The following is a 15,534-nucleotide window of genomic DNA, read 5'->3' as shown; positions in this document are numbered from 1 at the left end:
TTATAATTTTGTATCAAAACAATGATGAACGAGAAGAAATTGAATCGAGAATCAATTTATGTAGGAGTGCAAAGATCTTATTAAATATTAAATTATCTTAAATGGAGCAAAAATCCCACTATCCGTCAGTTTTGACTGTACCGCAATGAGCTAACCAGGTTGTGTGACTTGGTGTAGAATTGTTGATAAGGTTTTGTCAAACATGCTTTCAACTACGAGAGATTTTTGTAATCCTTCTTGAAGCAAAACAGTACTTGATATTTAATTATCCATCCTGGCATGCCCACTGTGCCGAAAAGTATTTCATTCCCTTGAGGCGGTATTGTGGAAAACGGATAAACCAAATGCTTTGGCTGTATGAATGATGGATTCGTCCAGGACATGCCGTGTTTGTATGGCAGAAAATAAGGAGTCTTGGAAATTGTTTGAAGAATGCTACATGACGCCACTGGACAACACGCCAGCCTCGTTGATCACCGTGTGTAGTGGAATTACGGTTAATGCCAACGATGGCTTACCGGAATGGGTGTGCAACGATTGTCTGGAAGCATTGGTTCAAGCGTACAACATTCGAATGAAATGCATTTTTTCTGATCGGAAACTACGAAGCAATTTACTAGATAAGTATGAAGCTTCATCCGAACTAATATTAAGGATAGGGCAACGAATCGAAGGGGATGACAATGAATTCGAAGATCAAAGTGTGATAGAGTATCAAAGCTGCTATGAAGAGTTTGAAAATGAATTCCCTGCGCAAATAGAAACGATGGGCAGTGAAAAAGTTTACATTAAAAACGAATTTAACGCCATAGAGGAATACTTGAGTGAAGAATTTTTAATAGATGATCCAAAGGAAGCTGTACAGGACGCGATCGTACATGAATGGTTGAGCATTGACGACAATGTTAAAAATTCGAAGCTACTTAACATCGGGACCTCTGTTGAATTGCATTCAGAATCAGAAGAAACAACGGAAAGCAACAGCTCGACAGGAATTGGAAGCTCAGAATTGAGTCATTTCTCTGCGGCACAAAATATAAACCAGCCGTTTGGAAATTTCAGTGCAGAAGTTCAAAATAAGTTTAAGGAAACAAAAAAAGCAACCATTGGAAGGATTTTATCACAAGTCAGAAGCTATGGACATGTCACGATAGTGTCTAACAAACAGTCAGTAAATAATGCGCAGCACAGCGACTTTGAAGGTTTGGAAAATTCTGTAGCTGAAATAGTTCTACCTCTAAATAATGGCCTATTGGCACCGAATTCAGAATCACCTATTCGAAACCACCCTATTGCAAATCCTAGTCCACTGAAACTCGACTGTCAAGTGGAAGCGAATGTGGAAGCTGTTCCGGAACATGAAACCCAAACAGATGCCGATGGCTTGTTTGTGAAGACTGTGCAACAAAAGAGAATCCGAGCTATTAAGTCAGCCGGGAGCTCAGCAACAATGTATATTGAACCGGATGATAGAAACCAAACATTGGTTTTAGAAGAAGAATCATCAAACAATAACGAACCAACAGCGGCGAGTGCAGCACAGAACGAAGCTGCTGACCTTATTGTAACAAAATTTAGCTGCCCTCTTTGCGCAAAGCTATTTGCTAGCAAAGGTAATGTGAAATGTCACATCTTGAACATGCATTACAATTTAAAACCCTATTGTTGCGAAGTGTGTGGACATCTCTTTGCTAACAAGCATTCTTACAAAACACATCTAGATCGTCATGAAGGAAATCTGCCATTTTCTTGTAACGCTTGTGAGAAAAAGTTCAGGAGCTCTCATAACTTGAATAGACATGTGCGTAATTTTCATTTATGCATCAAACCGTATAGCTGCAGCTTTTGTGATAAAAAATTTGGATTTCAAAGCAACAAAAAACAGCATGAATACTCGCACACTGGAAACTATCCGTTTGCTTGCTCTTACTGTCCACGAAAATTCAGCAGGAAAAAAATACATCTACGCCACATGGAAAATTGTTTAACAAAACTAAAGAATAATGAGCATAATTCTAACTTGACGGAAATCAGTTTAAATAGTGGAAATTTTTATTTATAAAACGAAATCAACTCTTATGCATTGATGAATAGTATAACAATAAAATAAGTTAAACAAAAGATGTGCCATGACACAAATAATTGTTGTTTAGATGCTCATTAATGTTTGCTCCTAGAAAAGGTATTGCATATCACTTAATGGTATTTATTGAAGTAAAATTGTTCTCATGAAAGCGGGTTGTATCCTTGAACAAGATGGTTAAACCTTAAATGCTATACTATAAAAAGCTGTTAAGCATACGTTTATATTTTCTGATGATAATTCATACATATTTTGTTTAATAATTAAAAGGAATAAATTTTCTTAGAATATAGATTCATCCTGCTATGATAAAATATAAAAGCTTTTCCAAAAGCGTTGTTCCACGTAAGTTGCTCGTCTCTAATGCTTGGCAGCGAATTTTAAATGAATCACGTTTTATAGTAGGATTTTTAAGGAATTTGTAATTACTGAACGCCTGATCTAATATGTAAACAGTTCACCACACTCGGTGGGAAATTATGATAACGTTCCCTTATTTATTTTAAACTTTGGATGCTGGAGTACGTTCCATGCATCTTCTATAACATTCAATTGGTGGAAATCTTTTCCCTGCAAAAAGTTGTTTGAAATGACAATTTGTGGTCATTGTATTTAGGACATGCATTTCGTACAACATTGAGCGGAGGGATTGTACCGGTGAGCTAACCTTCCAGTACTGTTGTTTTCAAATCGCACTAATCGTCCCAATCAGTCCCAATAGTTGTTTACAATGCTTTTAAGAGTTCACAGTTTGACAAGAAATCTTTATTTTAAAATTGACAAGAAATCTTTATAAAATTTCTCGTTTAAGCAAGGTTGCTCGATGTGTTGTGAAAATCAAACAAAATAGTGACATATTGGCTAAACGCATAATGGCATCGCCTGCCGCTACATGCCGTGTTTGTATGGCGGAAAATAAGGAGTCTTGGAAATTGTTTGAGGAATGCTACATGACACCACTGGACACAACACCAGCCTCGTTGTTCACTACATGTAGTGGAATTCCGGTCTATCCTAGCGATGGTTTGCCGGCATTGGTATGCGATGATTGTCTGACAGCGTTGGTGCAAGCGTACAACATTCGAATGACATGCATTATATCTGATCGGAAACTACGGAACAATTTGCGAGAGAAGCAAGCCAGATCAAAACAATCTTCATTAAAACCGTTGTCTAGAATGAAACCAAAATCTGTCACCCATGAAAATTCATTTGATACAACAATAACAGATAAAGAGCATGAACGTGGGAAAGAAGGGTCCGAGAATGTACACTGTATGCGGAGAGAAAAAATCTTTATCGAAAGCGAAAATGGCGGCTATGCGAACTACAGTGTAGAATATTTGAGCGATGAATTTTTAGAAGATGACCAAACAAAGCTTATGGAGGAAGTAATAGTTCATGAATCGTCGAATGATAGCGAAAAGATTGAAAATATACAGTCCCTCAAGTCGAAGGTGACGAACACAATTGATACAAAACAAGAGGCTTCAAGCATATCAAAATTAAGCGACCGTGATATCTCAAAATATTCCTCTGCTAAGCAATACAAAAGCCACGTGAAAAGCAAGTCTAACGTAAAACTTCTAAAATCGAAAGAAAGCGATTTGGATTTACAGTATAGAGAGCTTTTGGCGGAGCTAAGCAATCACGAGACATGTTTACCAATGCCACAGAAGCGTAAAACGATAAAGAATGCGAAGCAAACCGAAGAACAAGATGGGAATGCTGCTATTGCTACAGATATTTTTCAGGAGGAATATTTGAACGAAGAATATTTAATTGAAGGCCCAATATCAATCGAAGAGGCAACCTACGATGAATTGATGTATGAAATTGAGAGTGTGGAAAATTTAAAATCATTTGATTCAAATCCAGCGATCAATGCTATACCGGGTGCGCAACAAAACCGCAGTCAAGAGTTTAGCAATCCTGCAATTGCTAGAGTTATACCTCAAAATGTTAGTCAATCTTATGCGCATTCTTCGGCTGTTAGAATTGCAACAACACCTGAACAAAAAACACGTACTGCATCTCTTTCGAAAAACGACATTGTATCGAAAAATGACTGTCTCGCTGTAATGAAAACCAAATCTGCTCCACAAGCCGCAAAGCAAGGAAATACCAATGAAACGTTTCCGACTGTTGCTCAACAAAACAAAAGCCGAAGCAGTGTAAATGCTAGTGCTGGGAGTATTGATCCACAAATAAAAAACGTTCCGTTTGTGGCTCCTAAGATTATCGTTGTTGGATCACAATTGAAAGGACCGTCGGTCATGAATGCTACAATTGTGCAATCTACAGTCCTACGCACGCAACCGAAGCAAGTCCTACGCACGGAACCGAAGCCTGTTAACAACGGTAATGATAAAAAGGGAACAAGGAAAAAATCTGTACGTAAACCTGTCGACGGGTGCGAGCCTTCAGGAAGTAAATTTCGTTGTCTTTTTTGCAACAATTTATTCATGAGCAGGGCTGGGGTTAAGATCCACATTTCGAATATGCACTACAAGATAAAACCATTTTGTTGCGAGGTGTGTGGTTTTCGTTTCCATACCAAACATGCTCTCAAGCTACATCTAGATCGCCACGCAGGTAAACGACCGTTTGCTTGCACCATGTGCGAAAAAAAATTCGCAAGCGAGCCTAATTTGAGATGCCATATGCAAAAACATTTATCTATCAAGCCGTACAGTTGCAGTTTTTGTGAAAGGAAATTTGGATTTCTTACTGATAAAAAACGACACGAATATTCGCATACCGGAGATTATCCATTTGCTTGCTATAACTGTCCACGAAAATTCGTTCGAAGAAAATTATACCTTCGACACATGGAAGGATGTCTAACAACGCAAGAAGATGATTGTAATTTAAACATGGATGAGGCCAATAGTATCGGCGAATAGGCAGATAGCCGTAAACCTTTAAGTATGTTAAATAATCATAATGTACAGTTTACGAATAAAAAATTTAAGCCAAGTATCATTTATCATTCAGAAGAATCATTTTAATACCTTAAACTATTCTTCCGATGTAAAATATAGTTGTAATACTGAACGAACTTGTTCGACAATCAACAATTTGTTTTAAAAACTATTATGAAAACATTAACAAATATATTTGTTTTTTCTTTTCTCAACTTATGTTATCTATTTCTTCATTTAAAATGTTTAATGCATTTCAAATTATTGTTTATTTTGTTTATGACTTCTTCTTTATTAGGGTTTGACCCCAGTACGATTCAAGAATCCAGCTTGCTAGGTCCTTTTGTATTAATACGTGACTTAAAGGAATACTTCTCAATCCAAGTTATTTACTGGACTGGCCACTATAAGCCATATGTCCTGCATGTGTTTATAACTAAATCCCACTGTTCGGCAGTTTTGAAAGCACAAAATGATCTGAATATGAAAATGCATCCATGGGCTAACCTTCTCGAGTGAACTCCATGTAATGTTTATTGTTTTTGTCATATGTTCATACGGTTGGAGACTTGCAAACTCTTCTAAACAATCATAATTTCAACTGAATCTCGATTTAAACAATAGTACGTGTAAAGTTGTTCATGCAGGCTAGGCGTTTGGTCATTCCATGCATATTTTTCGAACATCGTAGTGAATCGTAATGGATGCGTCGACGGATCGTAGAATGGAATCGCTCAGAATATGTCGTGTTTGCATGGAAGGGCACAAACATTATTGGAAATTGTTTGAAGAATGCCACATGACGCTACTGGACTCTACGCCAGCTTCCCTGATCATCGTTTGTTGTGGAATTGATGTCAATCCCAATGATGGCTTACCAGAATTGGTGTGCGACGATTGTTTGGAAGCGCTTGAGCAGGCTTACAACATACGATCGAAATGTATTTCATCTGATCGAATACTACGAAGCAATAAACTGGATGCTCATGTGTCGCTCCAGCTAAAACAAGAAATAGTACCGGAAGATGATGAAATCGAAATGCAAAGATTAATACATTACCACGCATGGAATGAAGATTGCGAGGAAGTGCCTCATACACAGTGTCAAACAATGGATATCAAAATTGAATACGACGATGAAGCACGCATCACTAATGAAGAATATTTGAGCGAAGAATTTTTAATAGATGTTCCATTAGATCCAATCGACTTCGATATTGACCATGAATCGTCCAGCGAAAGCGTGAGTATAGAGAACTCAGAATCACTGGATTTAAAGACTCCGGTCATAGTTGTATCGGACTCTGAAACAAAAAAAATACCGCAAAGCAGTAGCAGTGTGAAATCAAAAGATTCCTTTCCAGCACAATATACAAATCAATCGATATGTGGTACGAAAAAAGGATTAAGTAGTAGAAATCACATAATTGGGAATACTGAGATTGAAAAGCTTGTGTCACAGATTACAGACCGACGTTCAAAGAATAAGCAACAGAATAATAATCCAACGCTAGTCAATTCCACGATTGGTAAAATTGTAATCGAAAAAAAAGCCCAGGTAGAACAAACAATTGCAAATAATGGACTAACAATGCAGAAAAACAATTTTCAAACAACGGCGTTTACGGAATCTCTTTCACAGAAGGTAGATCGAATAATTCACAATAATTCGTCAATGAAAATTCTTCCGAAGAAAAACAGCCAACTAGTGGTGAATTGTAAGCCTATAACAATTGTTTCGCAGCTCCCAAACATTACACGTGCGTCTTGTTCGAAGATTATGACCATTGGATCACAATACAAAATTGCTTCGGCTGGAAATTCTGCAGTTGTGGAATGTATACCTTCCAGAACATCCACTAATCCAGCAGTTAACGCAGCATCTGTATCAATCGCACCGTGTCATAAAAGTATACCGTTGCCAAAAACGAGCAAACCTAAAGCAAATAAAACCTCGCAAAATAAAAAAGAAGTTGTTGCAGAGATTAAACCTATTGGTACAAAATTTCCTTGTCCACTCTGCGCCAAGCTTTTCACGAATAAGGGCAACGTGAATGCTCATATTTCTAATATGCACCACAATGTGAAACCATTTTGTTGTGAGGTGTGTGGGCATCGTTTTGCTAACAAACACGCTCACCAGACTCATCTGAATCGTCATTATGGTAAACGACCCTTTCCTTGTACTATGTGCGAGAAAAAATTTGCGAGCGCCCATAATTTGCAAAGTCACATGCGTAAGCATTTACGCATCAAGCCTTACAGTTGTAGTTTTTGTGCTAGAAAATTTGGATTTCTTACTGATAAAAAAAGGCACGAATACTCTCATACTGGAAATTACCCGTTTGTTTGCTATAACTGTCCACGCAAATTCGCGAGGAAAAAATTATACCTTCGCCACATGGAAGGATGTCTAACAACGAAAGAAGACGATGGACGTAGTTCCAACATGGAGGAGGCTAATGATTTAGGCGAATAGACAGATAACAGACAATTTAAAAAAATGTTAAATAATCATAATGTACAGCTTAACAATAAAAAATCTAAATCAGCTGAATCATTTTAGTATCTTGAATTATTTTTACGATAACCGAGTCATCCCGACATAAGGCTCACAGCGACTGTTTGGAGGAAATGCCTTTCATTTCAGAAACAATTATTCAAATCCTAATACGTTCTGGCCGTCCTCAAATAAATAATAATAATAATTGTTTTTCCGATGTAAAGTATACTTATCATACGAGATGATGTTGACTAACGGCCTGCAACTAATGTTAAAAATATTAGTAAACCATAAACTACAATTTTTCATTCAAATTTTTTTTATATATCATTCAATCTCACTGTTGAGCAGTTTTGAAAGCACAAAATGATCTGAACATGAAAATGCATCCATGGGCTAACCTTCTCGAGTGAACGCCATGTATTGTTTATTGTTTTTGTCATATGCCCATACGGTTGAAGACTTGTAAACTCTTAAGAACAATCGTAATATCAACTGAATGTCGATTTAAACAATATTACGTGTAAAGTTGTCCATACAGACTAGGCGTTTGGTCATTCCATGCGTTTTTTCAAACATCATAGTGAATCGTAATGGATGCGTCGACGGATCGTAGAATGGAATCGTTCAGAATATGTCGTGTTTGCATGGAAGAGCACAAACAATATTGGAAATTGTTTGAAGAATGCCACATGACGCCACTTGATTCTACGCCAGCTTCGCTGATAAATGTGTGTAGCGGAATTGAAGTTGATTCAAATGATGGCTTACCAAAATGGGTGTGCGACGATTGTTTGGAAGCGCTTGTACAGGCTTATAACATACGATCGAAATGCATTTCATCTGATCAAAAATTCCGGAGCAAGAAGCTAACAACATATAGCGCTCTTACTACTATGTCTGCCAAGATAGAATATGTAGCAGCAGCAGATGATGAAAGGTTCGAAGAACAAAGATTGATGCAGTGTCATAAGTATGAAGATGATGTACTTCGTACTCCATGCCAAACACCGGATATCCAAACACCAGACATTGATTTCGATGCTGAAGCATTCATCACTAAAGAAGAATATGTGACCGAAAAGCTTTCAATAAATGATCCAATGGAACTAATCTACGACTCAGTTGGTCATGAATCATCGAGTGATAGTGAGAGTGTGGAAAATTTTGAATCATTGGACTTACAGGCGGCGGTTATAGTTATATCGGATTCTGAAACTGAAAAAATACCGAAAAGTAGTAGTAAAGTGAAATCAAAAGATTTCTTTTCAGCACAATACAAAAATCGATCGAATGATAGTATGAATTCACAGCTGAAAAATAGAAGTCAAATAATTGGAAATCCCGAGATTGAAAAACTTGTATCATCGATTATTGGTCAATGGTCAAAAAATAAGCAACAGAATAATAGTCAAACGTTTGTTAATTCCACGGTTGGTAAAATTGTGCCTCAAAAAAAATCTCAAACGGTTGTGGATTCCAATTTCACAGATGGAAAAATTATATCTTCAAACGTAGAGCAACGAAGTGCAAATTATGAATCAACAGTGCAGAAAAATAAGACTCACACAATGACGAATACGGAATTTTCTTCGAGTAAAGCAAGTGTACCCCAAACGGTGCCTAAAGTGGTTGCAGTTTCCAATTCTACAGTTGAAAAAAATGTGTCAACGAACGTAGAGCGACGAATAGCAAAAAATGAACCGACAATGCAGAAAAACATGTCTCAAATAACGACGAATACAAAGTCTGTTCCGCAAAACGCAGATCAAATAATTTCCAATGTTGCTTCAGAAAAACCTATTTCACTAAATAATAGCCAAACAAAGTTGAATTGCGAGCCTTCAAATATTGTTTCGCTCGCATATTCCCAACTCCCAAATGATGCACGTTCTTCTTATCCGAAGATTATAACGATTGGTGCCAAATTCAAAAACGCTTCGGTTGAAAATTCTCCGATTGTGAAATCTATACCGTCCAGCACGTCTACTAAAAAAGTAGGAACACCTAAGAAGTCCGTAACAAAACAGATCAAATGCGTATCACTATCACCAAGGAAGCGAAACAAAAGCAAAATAACATATCCCTGCTATATTTGTGGTAAACAGTTCAAGAGTAAGCAATACGTACCGGAACACATCGCAACTTTACATCATAATGAACTAACAAAGCCAAACAAGAGCAATTCCAAAGCGAAGGATGCGCCAGAAAATAAAAGCGAAACTGATGCAGAGAGCATTCCTATTCCTTCAAAATATCCCTGTCCTATTTGCAATAAGGAGTTTAAGTTTAAAAACTACGTATCCTCACACATCGCAAATATACATGGTGATTATAAACCATATTGTTGTGAGGTGTGCGGGCATCGTATTTATAATAAGTCTACTTACACAGAACATCTCAATCGTCATTATGGTACTCGACCCTATCCTTGTACCATGTGTGAGAAAAAATTCGTGACCGCTCATAATTTGCAAGCTCACATGCGTAACCACTTATCCATCAAACCTTACAGTTGCAGTTTTTGTGATAAGAAATTTGGATGTCTTACTAATAAAAAAAGGCACGAATACTCTCATACTGGTAATTATCCGTTTGTTTGTCGTAACTGTTCGCACAAATTTGTTCGAAGAAATCTATATCTTAAACATATGGAACAATGTCTGGGGGTGCCAGAACAAGGCAAATTTGATGAAAATGAGGTAGACCGAAGTTCACGTGTCTAAAGAAGTAGCGAAGAAGATCATAAAATCTAACTGCAGACTATTTTTCCTCCATACCAATGGTGAAATGCAAATAAAATTAAACGATCTACATTTACTAAAAAATTGAATCGGCCATTCTCTCTTAACACTTTGCGTGCCATGTCAGTCAAAACGTGACTAACGGAAAATGTGCTAGAATGCCATGTTACCCATTTTTGGGTTACGGCAAAAACGCATCATTTTAAAATGCAATTTTTGAATATTTAGAACAGCTATTATTCTCACTTATCGCATTTGTGACCGAATAAAAATAAGAATGAATGCAAAGAAAACCAAAAATTCATCACAAACGTAGAACGTTAAGAATTAGAGCCAGTGCAACCGAGGCTCTGACGTACGAGCAAGAATCGCTTGAATCGTGGCATTTTGTGCACTTTCCTAAAAAAACGCTTGGCACGCAAGGTGTTAAATGATAAGAATCCTGTTTTGATTACTATTGCAGCAATGCATTTTTGTTTGCAAAAAGTTTTATACCTGATTTTCCGGTGTAAAATATAGTTTTAATGCAGAACGAACATGTTCAACGATCAGCAATTTGTTTTGAAAATTAATATTAAAACATGAACTGATATATTTCCTTTTCTCAACTTATGTTATCTTTTTCTCTATTTCAAATATTTTATTCATATCAATTTGTTGAAATTATTATGTTTATGACTCTTCTTCTTTGTTAGGATTTGCTCACAGTACGATACAAGAGTCTAGCTTGTTGGGCCCTCCTTATTAATCCGTGGCTTAAAGGAATACTTCTCTTTTCTTGTTATTTGCCAGACCGAAATCTATAATCCATATGTTCTGCATATGTTTATGACTGCATTGTATTGTTCAGCAGTTTTGAAAGCACAAAATGATCTGAACATGAAAATACATCCATGGGCTAACCTTCTCGAGTGAACGCCATGTATTGTTTATTGTTTTTGTCATATGCCCATACGGTTGAAGATTTGTAAACTCTTAAGAACAATCGTAATATCAACTGAATGTCGATTTAAACAATATTACGTGTAAAGTTGTCCATACAGACTAGGCGTTTGGTCATTCCATGCGTTTTTTCAAACATCATAGTGAATCGTAATGGATGCGTCGACGGATCGTAGAATGGAATCGTTCAGAATATGTCGTGTTTGCATGGAAGAGCACAAACAATATTGGAAATTGTTTGAAGAATGCCACATGACGCCACTTGATTCTACGCCAGCTTCGCTGATAAATGTGTGTAGCGGAATCGAAGTTGATTCAAATGATGGCTTACCAAAATGGGTGTGCGACGATTGTTTGGAAGCGCTTGTACAGGCTTATAACATACGATCGAAATGCATTTCATCTGATCAAAAATTCCGGAGCAAGAAGCTAACAACATATAGCGCTCTTACTACTATGTCTGCCAAGATAGAATATGTAGCAGCAGCAGATGATGAAAGGTTCGAAGAACAAAGATTGATGCAGTGTCATAAGTATGAAGATGATGTACTTCATACTCCATGCCAAACACCGGATATCCAAACACCAGACATTGATTTCGATGCTGAAGCATTCATCACTAAAGAAGAATATGTGACCGAAAAGCTTTCAATAAATGATCCAATGGAACTAATCTACGACTCAATTGGTCATGAATCATCGAGTGATAGTGAGAGTGTGGAAAATTTTGAATCATTGGACTTACAGGCGGCGGTTATAGTTATATCGGATTCTGAAACTGAAAAAATACCGAAAAGTAGTAGTAAAGTGAAATCAAAAGATTTCTTTTCAGCACAATACAAAAATCGATCGAATGATAGTATGAATCCACAGCTGAAAAATAGAAGTCAAATAATTGGAAATCCCGAGATTGAAAAACTTGTATCATCGATTATTGGTCAAACGTTTGTTAATTCCACGGTTGGTAAAATTGTGCCTCAAAAAAAATCTCAAATGGTTGTGGATTCCAATTTCACAGATGGAAAAATTATATCTTCAAACGTAGAGCAACGAAGTGCAAATTATGAATCAACAGTGCAGAAAAATAAGACTCACACAATGACGAATACAGAATTTTCTTCGAGTAAAGCAAGTGTACCCCAAACGGTGCCTCAAGTGGTTGCAGTTTCCAATTCTACAGTTGAAAAAAATGTGTCAATGAACGTAGAGCGACGAATAGCAAAAAATGAACCGACAATGCAGAAAAACATGTCTCAAATAACGACGAATGCAAAGTCTGTTCCGCAAAACGCAGATCAAATAATTTCCAATATTGCCTCAGAAAAACCTATTTCACTAAATAATAGCCAAACAAAGTTGAATTGCGAGCCTTCAAATATTGTTTCGCTCGCATATTCCCAACTCTCAAATGATGCACGTTCTTCTTATCCGAAGATTATAACGATTGGTGCCAAATTCAAAAACGCTTCGGTTGAAAATTCTCCGATTGTGAAATCTATACCGTCCAGCACGTCTACTAAAAAAGTAGGAACACCTAAGAAGTCCGTAACAAAACAGATCAAATGCGTATCACTATCACCAAGGAAGCGAAACAAAAGCAAAATAACATATCCCTGCTATATTTGTGGTAAACAGTTCAAGAGTAAGCAATACGTACCGGAACACATCGCAACTTTACATCATAATGAACTAACAAAGCCAAACAAGAGCAATTCCAAAGCGAAGGATGCGCCAGAAAATAAAAGCGAAACTGTTGCAGAGAGCATTCCTATTCCCTCAAAATATCCCTGTCCTATTTGCAATAAGGAGTTTAAGTTTAAGACCTACGTATCCTCACACATCGCAAATATACATGGTGATTATAAACCATATTGTTGTGAGGTGTGCGGGCGTCGTTTTTATAATAAGACTTCTTACACAAACCATCTCAATCGTCATTATGGTACTCGACCCTATCCTTGTACCATGTGTGAGAAAAAATTCGTAGCTGCTAATAATTTGCAAGCTCACATGCGTAATCACTTATCCATCAAACCTTACAGTTGCAGTTTTTGTGATAAGAAATTTGGATGTCCTACTGATAAAAAAAGGCACGAATACTCTCATACTGGCAATTATCCGTTTGTTTGTCGTAACTGTTCGCACAAATTTGTTCGAAGAAAACTATATCTTAAACATATGGAACAATGTCTGGGGGTACCAGCACAAGACAAATTTGATGAAAATGAGGTAGACCGAAGTTCAAGTATCGAAGGAAGTAGCGAAAAAGTTCATAAAATCTAACTGCCAACTATTTTTTCTGGGTGTTGTTTCCTGCATATTTATGAAAAAATACAAGTAAATGTAAACGATCTACGATCTATTTAACTATAAGAAGCCTGGAATAAAAAGTATTAGGAAAAGCAAATTGCATAGTAAGTAAATCAAATGCTGAATAGCCGAACATAAATATTTTAACTGTGCCAAATTCTTATGTTTTGAAAATGGTTTAATACAATACTTTGGAAAGTATTTCATTAGTTTCTGCATTGGATAGAAAGTATTTCATTTGTAAATATTGAAAAACGATCAAAATTTCCTACTTTTAATTTCGATTGAATAAAGAGTAACGCATCCCTGTATGAATGTTGATTAATCGTATTGTCCAGCATATTGGACCAAGGTGGTCGTGAGTGACACAATGAGCTAACCTTCTTCTTGTGCAGACTTTGTTTGCTTATGTTTATATATTTTTGTTGATTTTGTAAACTTAATCCCGCTGCGAAAGGTTTGAACAATTTAAATTGGAAGTAAACTTAAACATTAAGCTTTATTATATTTATCAAACAGGCAAGGCTGCTAAACTTTCATCGAGTTATTGTGGGAAAACAAACAAGATACATGCTTCGACTGAGTGCATAAATGGATTCATTCGAAATTTGCCGTGTGTGTATGGAAGAGGTGGCACATTTTACTAGCTTATTTAAAATAGTCGAAACTATACCATTATGCCCAACGCCAGCATTTCTTATCACGGAGTGTTGCGGGATCGAAATAAATCCGGCAGATGGCTTGCCGGAATTGGTATGCGACGATTGTCTCACAGCGTTGGTGCAAGCGTACAACATTCGAATGAAATGCATTTCGTCTGAACGAAAGCTACGAAAAATATTGCTTCACAGCTATACCGTTAGTGCTGGTCAAAGATGCCAAAAAGAACAAACCCTGAAATGTGTCTCATCCACAAACATGAAGCTTGTGGTTAAAAGCAAGCCTTTGTACGATAACGATAAAATTCTTGATGAAAATTTAATCGTACACCAGACGAAAACGAAACCTGATAGTGTACCTTGCGTAGTGCGTACTACTACCATCAATCGCGTTGAAGATAAGACTGAAGGTCAGCAATATTCGTCTGTTGAACAGCAGGACCTGGGTGAGGAATTTTTAATAGAAGACTCGAAAGAATCCACCGAGGATACAGAGAATGAAAAGCTTTTAGTGCACTTAGGAATTGCCTCTGACCATGAAATTTCGCCTAATTCAACAATGCCTGTTGCAACGGAAACCATCAAGATGGAGGTCGAAATAGTAAACCCAGTTATCAGTGACACAGCTACAACAAGCTCAGAATCTCAAGTTGTTTCGCATTCCTGCACGGAAGCAGTTGCAAATACGAATGCGCACCAAAATGTCTGTTTAGTTTGTGAGAAGGTGCTTTCGAGTAAAGGTAATTTAAAGTCTCACATGTCTGTACACAGTGATGAAAAACCTTTTTGCTGTGAGGTGTGCGGACGTCGATTTGCTAAGAAGCATAACTATAACATACATATGCTACGACACTCCGGTAAACGAACCCATCAGTGTTCCTTGTGCGATAAATCGTTCGTTTGTTCGATCAATCTTAAAAATCACATGCGCATCCATTCACCAACGAAGCCTTTTGCTTGTGCATTCTGTGGCAAAAAGTTTACCTATCTCGCAGATAAAAAACATCACGAATATTCACACACTGGGGACTATCCGTTTTGTTGTAAAAATTGTCCTCGTAAATTTACCAAAAAGCACTTATTCAATCGGCATCTACCAGTATGTATGAAGAAATTTGAGGGCATGGAACGACCTACAACGACGCGAAAGCAATCCAGAATATCTGATGAGTGTAGTAGTAAAATAAAAGATTAAATTGAGCTAGTAATTTTTTTTTGGTATTATTGAAGATGTATCTTGAATCGTTGCAATTGTAACTTTATCAAGCAGTTCATTTATTTCAAATGTAAAAGTAATACTGTTACGCTACGGGGTAACAAAACCGGGTTTTATCCCGCCGTACGAATCGGTCGTGCGAAGGAGCGCCGA

The 15,534-nt window shown here is 37.1% G+C and overlaps 2 protein-coding genes across 2 annotated transcripts; both read left to right on the top strand.

Moving 5' to 3' along the window:
* Nucleotides 1-439: 439 nt before the first annotated feature.
* Nucleotides 440-5,526, top strand: LOC128723813 (gastrula zinc finger protein XlCGF17.1-like). The gene is made up of 4 exons (XM_053817578.1): nucleotides 440-553; nucleotides 1,700-1,982; nucleotides 4,388-4,678; nucleotides 5,465-5,526. Exons 1-4 carry the CDS (start codon nucleotides 440-442, stop codon nucleotides 5,524-5,526), a joined length of 750 nt encoding a protein of 249 aa, XP_053673553.1.
* Nucleotides 5,527-6,118: 592 nt separating this feature from the next.
* On the top strand, nucleotides 6,119-15,360 carry LOC128723811 (zinc finger protein 585A-like). The gene is made up of 7 exons (XM_053817576.1): nucleotides 6,119-6,250; nucleotides 7,151-7,244; nucleotides 8,540-8,757; nucleotides 9,790-9,952; nucleotides 10,026-10,093; nucleotides 12,832-13,179; nucleotides 14,500-15,360. Exons 1-7 carry the CDS (start codon nucleotides 6,119-6,121, stop codon nucleotides 15,358-15,360), a joined length of 1,884 nt encoding a protein of 627 aa, XP_053673551.1.
* The last annotated feature ends 174 nt before the right edge of the window (nucleotides 15,361-15,534 follow it).

This window comes from Anopheles nili, chromosome 3, assembly GCF_943737925.1.
Source record: "Anopheles nili chromosome 3, idAnoNiliSN_F5_01, whole genome shotgun sequence".
Classification (NCBI taxonomy): domain Eukaryota; kingdom Metazoa; phylum Arthropoda; class Insecta; order Diptera; family Culicidae; genus Anopheles; species Anopheles nili.
The sequence above is the reverse complement of the archived record's forward strand: the minus strand, read 5'-3'. Positions and strand labels throughout refer to the sequence as shown.

Excerpts from the sequence above, each read along its gene's own strand:
- LOC128723811 (XM_053817576.1), top strand. The coding sequence starts at position 6,119 with ATGGATATCAAAATTGAATACGACGATGAAGCACGCATCACTAATGAA. Across the intron at positions 6,251-7,150 it reads ATGAATCGTCCAGCGAAAGC|ACTCATCTGAATCGTCATTA; the intron begins GTGAGTATAGAG and ends CACGCTCACCAG. Across the intron at positions 13,180-14,499 it reads CCATGTGTGAGAAAAAATTC|ACGAAAACGAAACCTGATAG; the intron begins GTAGCTGCTAAT and ends ATCGTACACCAG.
- LOC128723813 (XM_053817578.1), top strand. The coding sequence starts at position 440 with ATGACGCCACTGGACAACACGCCAGCCTCGTTGATCACCGTGTGTAGT. Across the intron at positions 554-1,699 it reads ACGATTGTCTGGAAGCATTG|CATTCTTACAAAACACATCT; the intron begins GTTCAAGCGTAC and ends TTTGCTAACAAG. Across the intron at positions 1,983-4,387 it reads TCTACGCCACATGGAAAATT|TCCTACGCACGCAACCGAAG; the intron begins GTTTAACAAAAC and ends TGCAATCTACAG.